At 30.3% G+C, this 11,434-nt stretch overlaps 3 protein-coding genes across 11 annotated transcripts in view; 1 reads left to right on the top strand and 2 right to left on the bottom strand.

Annotated features, from left to right (window-relative positions):
- Nucleotides 1–2,487, top strand: part of LOC106110461 (putative uncharacterized protein DDB_G0287265) — a 19,506-nt gene extending 17,019 nt beyond the window's left edge. Inside the window, exon 8 of the mRNA XM_013292299.1 lies at nt 799–2,487. Within this exon, the coding sequence (XP_013147753.1) occupies nt 799–1,758 (960 nt within the window). The 3' untranslated portion in view covers nt 1,759–2,487. The remainder of the gene's footprint in view (nt 1–798) is intronic.
- A 3,280-nt stretch (nt 2,488–5,767) lies between these two features.
- On the bottom strand, nt 5,768–9,731 carry LOC106110524. 2 transcript variants are annotated; one of them, XM_013292380.1, is made up of 6 exons: nt 9,562–9,731; nt 8,099–8,848; nt 7,328–7,503; nt 6,729–6,830; nt 6,490–6,609; nt 5,768–6,031 (listed from the first exon to the last, which is right to left on the bottom strand). In XM_013292380.1, exons 1-6 carry the CDS (start codon nt 9,589–9,591, stop codon nt 5,827–5,829), a joined length of 1,383 nt encoding a protein of 460 aa, XP_013147834.1. In that variant the 5' UTR covers nt 9,592–9,731; the 3' UTR covers nt 5,768–5,826. The 2 variants fall into 2 exon arrangements, with proteins under 2 accessions (XP_013147834.1, XP_013147835.1); XM_013292381.1 differs by having other exon boundaries at nt 9,517–9,730.
- A 397-nt stretch (nt 9,732–10,128) lies between these two features.
- The window catches only part of LOC106110561 (protein Wnt-5b-like), a 28,976-nt gene continuing 27,670 nt past the window's right edge, over nt 10,129–11,434 (bottom strand). For all 8 annotated transcript variants that reach the window (XM_013292421.1, XM_013292426.1, XM_013292424.1 and 5 more), the window contains exons 7-8: nt 11,214–11,371; nt 10,129–10,700 (exon numbers count right to left, since the gene is read on the bottom strand). In XM_013292421.1, the coding sequence (XP_013147875.1) occupies nt 10,503–10,700; nt 11,214–11,371 (356 nt within the window). In that variant the 3' untranslated portion in view covers nt 10,129–10,502. The remainder of the gene's footprint in view (nt 10,701–11,213; nt 11,372–11,434) is intronic.

Below are 11,434 nucleotides of genomic sequence, written 5' to 3'. Positions count from 1 at the left end.
TATTATAAATGCGAAAGTTAAGATGGATTGATGTTTGGTAAAGTTTGTAGCCTAAACGGATAGTCTGGAAGAACACGTAGACTACTCGCTTTTGTTTTTTAATTCCACACGGACGGAGGCGCGGGCGAAAGCTAGTTAGAAATAAAAAAAAAACCTATGTTACTTACTGAATAATAAAACAGGAGTGTTTGTAATATCAAAAGAAATATTCCAAATTACGGGAAGATGATGTATTTACTTTGCTGATAACGAAAATCGCGTTTAAAAAATTTTTGTCTGTCTGTCTGTTCGCAAGCCGCGTTTGTTCCGGGCAATCTCCGAAACGGTTGGACCGATTTTAACCGGACTTTCACTGAAAGGTAGCTGACAGACGAGCATATTATAGGCTACATTTTTTTAATTTCGCGCTGTCAAAATGGCGACCGCACCGCTATCTCTGGAACGGATGGACCGATTTTGACGGGACTGACTGAAATATATCTGATAGAAGGTGGATGCAAGCGAGAATGTGATAGATGACTTTTTTAAAAACACGCCGACGAAGTTTACGGATGACAGCTCGTATTTGAATAATTGTAAAAATATAATTTACTTCCAACACTCAGACCATTAACTCCCGACAAAATTCGCTATATCTATACTTCTATACTAATAAAGCAAACACACACTACATCGTTGTAAGATGTCAGCAATAACAGCTTAGTTTTAAATAAATCCTTGCTATGTCTACAGACTTAATAGACAAAAAAAAACATAAATATTAAAATCCACAAATAAAACATTATAAACTATTTCCAGATGAAAGAACATACATCAGAATACGAGAAGAAGAGAGCCTTACTGCAAAGTGAGATAGAGAAGGAAAAGAGAACTCTCCTCAGATCTACGTCACACAAACCTGTCACCAATGTGTCGCGTGACATGACACAAACATCACACAGCGAGAAAACAAACAAACTACCGTTTTACTATCAAAATAAACCCCCATATTCGATTAATATTCCAGAGAATTCCATATTCTCACAAAACTACGATATCGACAGTTATTTAAGAAAGAATCTAAATCCAAGTAGAGAAAGTCTAATTTCGAGTAACGTGAGAGAATTAAGAGCTGAAAATGTAAACACAACCAAATCTGTGAAAGACAACGAAAACACTAAAGAAAATTACACAGAAAATAAAATCAGAGATAATTACACAGATACTAAAAACTCCAGAGATAATTACATAGATTATACAAATGCCAAAGTAAATTACACAGAAAATAAAACCAGAGATAATTACACAGATACTAAAAACTCCAGAGATAATTACACAGATTTTAAAAATGCTAAAGATAATTACTCAGAAAATAAAACCAGAGATAACTACACAGATAATAAAAATGCCAAAGTAAATTACACAGAAAATAAAAGTGCTAGAGAAAATTACACAGATAATAAAAACAACAATATAATAATAGAAAAAGCCCTTATCCATACACAACCGAAACGCAGCAAAGAAGATACTTTACCAATTCCCGTATTGAAACATTCTCCTGTAAAATCAAATGATATCAACCAAAATACAGAATTAAGCAAACAAATGCAAATTGTAGACGATAAATGGAAAATTCCTGCAGTTCAGAAGAATATATTAAAAACATTACCCAAAGAAGATGGGAAAAATATTAATATCTTAACGCAATTAGGTTCAATTAGACGACAATTGCAATTAGAACAATTAAAACTGGATATGATAGGAAAAGAAGACGCCTGACTATTCTGTTGTTTGGGTCATTTCAAAGGGTAGATGTGTATAAATGTTCAATCTATAGATATGTAATCTATAGATATCTAATTCAAAGAAAAAACGTCGAAAAGACAAGTCTTTATGGTAACCATAATATTGTCATTTATAATAAAAATGACTTGAAAAAATCTTGAACTTCTAACTTGATAGTCTATAGATTGTATATCTATGGATGAAAGATATGAAAAGATGGAAGTATTTGCTGGCAAAGTACAAAATGGCGTTTTTTTGCAAATTAGTATTGTGTTAAAATTACTACTTTTTTATGTAACTGGTACACAGTCGTAAATCGGTCTTTGAGAGAGAAAACAACCCTAAGGGTTAGTCTAAGCGTGTTACTCTGGGTTTAGTTACAATTCACAGCTGTTTAATTTCCTTTACGAAATCAAATGAAGAAAAAAATGCCATAGATGAAACAGATTTCTAATTATGCTTAACTGGATTATATTTTGTCTATTGTTCCTATTTTTTTTTCTGCTTTTTTTGTTTCTTTTTTTGGTTTAAATCCGGTCTAAAAGTGCTAAAGAATAGGAAAATGTCCGATGTATGAAGTCTGGTGAAATGACGCAAATAAAATAATAATATATTCCTTCCAAAAGTTGGCCTAGTTTATTGCTTCTAGTATATAAAAAATAGTGGCTTTGAATTGTTGCCTTAAAAAAATCTAACGCTTTAGTAATATAAATAATCCATTAAATTGTAGTCAATTTTATTAAAAAGTAGCTGTCATTAGAAAAGAAAAAAATTAAAACAAGATAATAGTATAAAATTAAAAAAAAAATTACAGCTTTGTAAATTAAAAGGCGCAAAATCGTTAATTTACATAGAAATTGTTCCGGCGCAAATATTGTTTATGCTATAGATTAAAAATAATCTTGTCTATGGAAAATTTTGTACAGACGTTTAATTTTTAATTAAAATTTAATCTATCTGTCGATCTTTTTATCTGATTTTCTTTTTAATTATTTAAAATTAAAAAATAAATTGAAGCATTAAAATTTTTATTTAAATAGACTTTACAAGATTCAGTTCTAAAACAAAACGGTTGTTTTGTGTTTTCTTCCAATTAAAAATTAATGTTAAATAATTATAAAATTATTAATTTCTGTCGTTATTATTAATAATTAAATTGTTATATTAAGTAATAGTAAATTTACTGTTTGTTTTTACAAATGTCAAACTGTTATGTTACCAAAGTCATTATGTTCACTATTAGTTGTTTATTAATAATTATTTTATTGCACGTCGTATGTAAGAATAAAAAGCATGTTGTGATGATATGTTTAAGTTTTCTAAGTTATATTTTATTAGAAACTTTTAATAATTGCATTCATAGTTAATAAAATATATTATTTCGCATTTTGTTTTTTGTTTATTTTCATTTTTTATGTACAGCAATTTTTTTTTCAATCCTATTTTATTAATAATAATCTTTTATTAAGAAGTACATTGTCTAGCGAAATCTAGGCAAATAGTACATTGCGTTAATTCGTATAACTTACATTAATATCCTAATTAGATAAATATATTTATTAGTACTATTAACTAGTAAGAGAGGGATACAAGCTATTTTGATGAAAAATCGATTTCTTGTTAGTCACTCTCTTGCAATTATTTACTGCATTGGCGCAGCCCCCAAAGTGGGTCTTGGCCTCCGACACGAGAGAGCGCCAGCGTCATATTTGATAATAAAAATCTTGCAATTATTAATAGCAAATACACACGTATGTATTCTAAAGTAAGGTAGGTATCAAATAAGAAATTTAAAAATAAACTTTAATGAGCCTAAATAATAAAAATGATTTTTTGAGTAGATTAAAAGATTTGTTTTAATGTCTTTGTTGAATCCCTTAATAGACGCGCAGGATAGTTTTCATTTGCTTTAAATCCCTTTTGTAGCCTTTTTCTTTTATATTCAATTCTTTTTGGTGAATTTGTGTTAAGATGCTTTAACTATGGAATTGATGTTTGTGAAAGAAAAGACTGTATAAGGGTAAGAGTAAAGAGCTTGAGTAAGGAAAGTGAGATTTTTCATAGGAATACATATTTTTTTTACAATGTTGCCAGCTTACAATTTGGATCTTTGCCAAGTTATGGAATAAAATATTGTTGGTATGATGCTTTCTGCTTCTTTATTGTACATAGACAAATATAACCAATATGTATACGGTTAAATGATATGCTTCAAATAGAATTAATAAACGTATTGTAAAGTTTTTGTCTATATAAAACAATCTTTAAGGTTTCCACTAATTGAACTTACTAATATGTATAAATGGATAGGCAATTGCTTGTAAATGACATATTTTGATTCGTTCCAAATTAAACAACTTTGTTTGTGCAAGTGTAAGTTAATTTTATATCTATTATTAGTCAGAATCCTTGCCATCGCGAATGACATAATTGCGAAAATTAAAAACACAATAATTTCTTTAGCCTGTCTATTTATGTTTGTCAGTGACAGAATACCCAAACCTCTGAAACGCTTGCGAATAAAAAATGTAGATGAAATGCGTCTTATCAATATTAATGGTGTAGTTTGGTAAATAAAGTGTCATATCTTTCTGTTTTTTTTATCAACCTGAAATCTTAGATAATTTCCTACGTATATTGGCATCCCTTTTATTGTTGAATAAACGAGAACAATATACATCTGTACTCTACTAAACTCAAGGTTAAATAAACACACAAATCAATCATCAGTATTATTAAATCACTTTTTTTATATACATAGAATTAGTAATATACACTCAACATTTACATCAAAAGGTAATAATCATAACCATAACCTGTTCGAAACTAAAATCTTAATTTTCCATATAAACAGTTCAAAAAAAAGTTAAAATCATCATTTCAAAGTCGTATACAGTAGTTTTTTCTTACTAAATCTGCACTAAGAGTCTCTCTTAGGTTTAGTTCGCACTATGTTAGCAATTTAGAGAAGCAAGTAACTTAGTATTAACATGTGGATAACAAAAATTTAGTCGAGTCTACAAACTAATAAACTAAAAATAAATACAAAATTACTTGATACTTGACTAAATTACTTGCTTAGTGTGAAATAGGCATTAGTGACAAATAAACGACTTTCAGAGCGAGCAATATTTTTATACCATTGTACTGACAGAAATTAAAATATCAATAAATTTGTCGAAAGGCTAACATATGTACTTTACTATTTACATGAGAAGCCTAATTATTTATAAGGTAACTTGTAAAAACAATACTTTGAGCATAATTCTAACCTAAAAAAAATCAACGCCATTTTTGTCTCTCTCAGTTATCAGTTTTAATAAAATATTTTTTTTAACACTTTTTATGCTACAAATTTACAATTTTTGTTTTTATTACTTTTTACGCATTCTTTTTTAAATAAATCTTCACCACATTTGAGGAAAAATCAAAAATTATCATAGTTTTCAATAATTTCGTAAATATCAACTCAGAAACATAAAAAAAAATCAATTTAAAAGTATTAATAAAAAAAAATATCTACGTCTTGGTTTAAACTTATTTCAACTGTTGTTTAAAGTAAAAAAAATATTCATAGTAACGGCAAAAACAAAAGTATCTCAAAGACTTCTAAAATAATATGGTTCCCAATTTTTTTTGTTATGCTATCAGATGAGTTTAAAAAAATCTCAATTTGTCTTTTATACTTCACAAATTTAAACATCACTAGAAAAAAAAACATATTAGAACATAAATTATACTTTCACATTATTCCAACCAATCAGAACCTGTCTCAAAAAAAATATCAAAAAAAATCTATACCACAAGAATCTTCTAAAATCTTTATATTCCTATATCACATAGATAACAAGGTAAAGTATACCTTAAATTAAAAAAGTTACACTGACTGCCACTTTTACCAAACGAGTTGGGCATTGAACAAGGGCCTGTCCCACTACTGGCTGATAGAGCCTCAGATAGCTTAAAAATGTCACTGTCAGATAAGGGAACAAAATCCAATACTTCAATCACATATTTTACACATTCAATTGTTATCAATTTACAATTTGGTGGGACAGGCCCTTAATGTTTTAAAAACTGTTCTAAAGTGGGTCCATTCCTACCTAAAGGGTCTTTGGGGAACATAATCATGTCCCCGACCCAAGTGAATGGTAATAAACGGTTTTCTATAACAAATCTCCAGCGAGGGTTCTCTGAAAGCAAGTCTCTGTAGTTATCACAAGACACTATGACACCGTCGAACGCGGCCGCGCACTGCACTATGTATCTGTTGACAACACATATATGTTAAAATATTATTTTTTCAGAATTAAAAAAAAAAACTATTTTAAGCAATTAATATTATTGTAACAACGTTATAAGACTGCGTATCTCCTGTCAGTATGGCGCGCTATTCCAATACTTCTGAATGACATTGACAGATGTCATAGGGATGGGACGTATATGCCAATAATCTAGTGTTGTGCCTTTTTCCAGCGCAGTACCGATTTTATTTTTACAGTAAGAATCAAATTTAATCAAGACCCAAGAGCAGTTCTAAAGACAACTTCTAAAAAACATCCATCCACCTAAGAATTACATATAACCAGAACAGCGCATTGGATGTAATTTGCCACAGATGTAGACCATGGTCTGGAAGAGCACATACATTAATTTTGTATTTGTTTATTCTGCAGATGGAGCCGTTGACAAAAGCTATATTTTAAACAAAAGCCACATAAATACCTGTCATCATATGAGGCTATCATCTTGCCTTGTATCTCTCTGGAGGGTGTGTAGACCACCAGCCCGCGCCGCTCCAGGCTGTCCAACAGCCTCGGCTCCGTGCTCTTGCCGAACTTACATCTGGTGCCGTTAACACAGAGGTTAACACCAAGGTTGAAGTTAACATCAAATACAATAATTAAACTTTTTTGGAAAGAAAACAGTATAATGTATGTAAAATATCAATTCAACTGATTTACCTGAAACGTGGTACAAAAGCTGTCACATCGTGTCCGCGTTTAGAGAAATATTCTATGCAAATTTGTAGACCTTTCACGGAAAACTTTCTTCCCATTGTGTGCCTACAAGTTTACAATAAAACATACAAAAACCGCTTTTTTATTTAATTTTAATTTGACATTCATGATTTTGGCCTATTTTATACCAATTATGTGTGTATAGTTTCCTGACTTTTTAGACAGTTTTTTTAATTTAAAAACATCTGCAAACAACATTCTTCCATAAATTTTTTTTTACTTGTCAAAGTGCTATCTTTTATTTGTACTATTTGCTTGGTCATCAATTATATTAGAACAAATACAATTTTTCAACACAAATTGCTAACTAAAATATTAACAAAACTTCAGGGTAGAGATCCTAATTATTTTGCCAGTTCCTGCACATATTTGTATAAATTCAAATTAAAGAAAATAAAAAGTAAATGTTCTATTACAATTTACAATATCCAAAGAAGGACTTAGATTAGTGGCTACAAAGGGAGAGGAAGACCAAATAATTGATTAGTGTGAAAGACATGCATAAGAATGTATTTAGAAAATTTAAATTGTACTATACTTACTGCATAGCCACATTACTTCCATCGATAATGATTCTCCGTAATCCCGTTCTGTTTTTTAAATCTACCTCGGGATTGTATATGTTGCTACCAATACTGTTCCTTGATTTCGATTGACCGAGAATCACTTCTTTTATATACACATCTTCTACAGTTTCTGTTGCCCTGGTACTCTGTGCCTGAAAAGATATAAAAAAAATGTAAAAAAAGGGGTAAATATTCATTGTCTAAATGGTAGAGAAAAAAAAAACAATGAGAGTTTTTACATTTTTTCTGTCATGTTGGTGAAATATACCATTTTCATGAAGATTTAAAAGACTTGCTTTATTATTATTATTAGATGGCAAACGAAGGGGCTCTAGTATTCGCCGAAAATGCGAAGCGATATCTGCCCATAAACAAAAATTGCAGATACATTTTAAAGGACAGAGTAGATTCAAATAACGAGGGAGTTTCCCCTTCCAGTGCGTCTCTAGTGTCAAATTTACTATGCCTTTCCATTCTTTACTTATGAAGATTAATATTGGGCATCTGGCACACACACTTATCAGATGAACCACAAATATCTTCTACATGGCTGTCTTTATCGTATGTCTTTAATAAGTTTAAGTCCAAGGGAAACACAAAATATTTTAAGTTATAGAGGTTTTAAGTTATCAAGGGTCCATGTCATAGAGGTTTTGGGCTCAGCTGGGAAGAGAACATTATTTTTTTGAAGTTTTTATGTTACCAAGGTTTGAGTTGTCGAGGTTCTACTGTAGTAGAAATAAATACCTGTATATTAAGACTCCGTTGACTTTGCTGTACATTACATCCATTGAAAACAGTCTGCATTATCATCTCCAATAATTTCCCTCTCTCTTGACAATTCATCTTTGATATACCATTTACATATTTCTGCATTTGTTTACTCTGTTTGTTTTTCTGCATATTAAGTACTGTTACATCGGAATCATCGCTCATTGATAGACTGACATCACTAATTGATGTTAAATTTCGTTTATCTGATGGATTGACTAAGTCTATTACTGTGTTATTCGTACAATTCTGTTGTGTACTTTCTCCAGTTAAATCTATCGTTAAATAGGAATTTTGATTTATATCTTTGGTTAAATTGACATCTGTATTTACGTTTTGTATTTCAATACCACTGTTCTTTTTTAATTTCACTTTAGAGTTATGAATAGGTGTTGATGAATGTATCGGAGGGCTAAGGTTTGTTACATTTGTTGCGTTTGCCTCATCATCATCACATATGACTATTAAACTGTTTCTTGTATCATTTTTGCTTTTTTTAGGAGTTTTTATTGTGTCTAAGTCTATTACAGTATTTTCTACAGATGCGATGGAACTGTATGAACTATTTATTGAGGCATTATCTGCTTTTAACTGTTGGAACACTTTAAAAACATTGTTTAATGTTTTTCTGTTGCTTTTTCTCTTTTTAATACCACTTTTTTTTCTTCTTATTGAATTGTTCATTTTATATATTGAATTTGAAACTATTGGTTGCTCTGAATCTTGCTGGAAAATAGCTGAGTATTAACTAATATTAAAAATTTCTGTGAAAAATGCTTTATTTAAAGAATATATTTGATTCAAATATATAAATAAAGATATAGATAAAGTAGTAGTAGTAGAGAAATCAAATAAAAGTTATAATATATTTATGATCAATTAATAAATCAAAAGCATTTCATTAATTGTCTTGTGTTTTACTTTTTTTAATATATTATATCCTTTAAGACCTTAAAATCAATGTTAATTCTTGTATGGTTGATGACAAAAATAAAATATTTATTTCATTACAAATAATCATAAGCTAAGATGATCTACAAATACTACATAGTATTTACACCATGTTGTAGGGCTCAGATGTGATCAACAAGTAGGTTACAAAATACTGATTTTGCAATTTATTGAGTTACCCTACATTGTTTTCATTCCATCTAAGCATGAGAAAAATAATTTCAATAATTGTCAATCTTAAACATATCATCCATTGAAGCAAACACATTTAAAACGTAAAATGAAATAAGACTACACCTTGGAATAGATGAGAAAAAAAAATCGTTTAATAAGATACAAATATGCATTCTGTTAATAATGGTCAAAATAATAGTGTTTTTAGGTAGGCCTTCAAGCCCTTAGGTAGCAATTTCTCCTAACAGTAAACCAAATTTTAAACATACTTCCTGATCACACCAATATACTGTGTTTTCAAAACATTAACTAACAGACAAACGAGTCGATGAAGGCTTTCCCATATTTTAATCACACAGTACTGTTGTAATTTTTATTGTTGAAGAAATTATATGAAAATATAAAACGCCAATATTTTCAATAACAAGCAATTAATCCAAAATGGTTGCGTTTTTAAAACTTTCAAAATCAATCACATTTCGACATTTTTGACATGCAAATGACATATGCACTGCACAGATTATTTTCTGTCAATGTCATGCTTGTAGACTAAAAATATTGTTTATGGTTAGAATACAGATTATGAAGAATTTCTTCGTCGATTTGAAACGACTGCGATTCCATTCCTCACTAAATCTTTTTTAGAACTCAATAATATAAAAAAAGAGAACTTGTTCAGTTGTTGGAGAATGCTGATGATAAATCAAGAAAGTAAGTTTTTTAGATTATTTTATATGATTTAATAGAAAATCTTTACTAATTAAGATACAACCAGGTAAAATAAAACAGCAGACTTTGGCTTAATTTGAAATACATAGGATATTTTTATTTTATTGAAGAGTATTATGTAAATAATTATCATAATTTACAATTTGTTCACGTTTTCTACTAACAATTGAAGCAATAAATTAGTTTTGTTTTAAAATAAATTAGCCTCTCTAGTAACACTAAATTCTAAAATCTAGTATATTTACATTAAGTAATAAACTTAAATAGGTGGGAACATAATCTAACACACAACCAGTCTTTGACGTAATCAAAATAGAGATTTAAAAGTACAGTTGTAATAGGAAATATATGGAATGTAATGTTTCAAATTCATTAGCAATTAGAAAATCTGAAAGAACATTTGAACTTGTATACCACGCTTACAGAATAAAAATGCGTACATTTAGTGCATTCAAATTATTTGACAAACATTTATAGTTAGTTTTCTTTCATAGACAATAATGAAAATACTGATACAGATTATAAATTATTTGCAGGTGTACAACTCTACTGTGCGCACGCACGTGTTACAGTCGACTCGGCAGCACCAGTGGAACTTGCACTCGCAGCGCTCCCGCATCACGATTTTCTTAGTATTGTAGCCGCGGCCGCAGCACAGCAGGGAACAGCCGTCCATGCCGGCTGACGTTCTGTTACACGCACGACCCGTTGTGCCGGGGGAACCCTGTAAATTAGTGTTGCTTAAGTACAATGAATAGGTGCTAAGTGCAGAAATATCCTTAATTAAATTAGAAATATTCGACTTTCTTTTTGTTTCAATTCGAAGAATTCTTTCAAGGATGATAATGCGACGCGGAAGGCAAAAGACTGTTATCTGTGAAAGGTATTGGGGAAGTCCTATGTCCAACAGAGGGCAGATAAAGGCTGATGACGATGACCTCTTTCATATCAATAGACAAGGAGTTTGCATATCAAAGATGTCCATTTACAATTAAGAACTTTGCACTTTTAATTTGTAATACAAATTGAATAATAATAATCCGAATTAACTGTTGTCTTTACTCACGTAATCATATGGTTCTAAAGACACATCAGTTTATAATTATTTATTTACAACATTCGTCTTACGTGCTAGTCATGTAACCTTATGACATTATCTTTTTTCTCCACCCGTGACATACCAAGTCGAGTCGTTATATGCCAGATGCAACGCCACAGTTCTTTCAAATGTACTTACAAGTGTTTCATTTTTGATGCAATAGTTTGGTGACTCCTCTAAGTAGACCAAGTCATTTGCAGTTGGTAAGCTGTAGTGAGGATTGCCGAGTCGTAGTTTACCGCGTCTCGACACCTTCACTTCTGTAGCACCCTCGTACTTTTCTCTGAGGTAATCACCTAAAAAAAGTATTTGTTCATAATTCAAAAAGAAATTCACTTCGATTTTACCATTGCATTTAG

The sequence above is a fragment of the Papilio polytes genome, unplaced genomic scaffold (genome assembly GCF_000836215.1).
Source record: "Papilio polytes unplaced genomic scaffold, Ppol_1.0 DF824225.1, whole genome shotgun sequence".
Lineage (NCBI taxonomy): Eukaryota > Metazoa > Arthropoda > Insecta > Lepidoptera > Papilionidae > Papilio > Papilio polytes.
The sequence above is the reverse complement of the archived record's forward strand: the minus strand, read 5'-3'. Positions and strand labels throughout refer to the sequence as shown.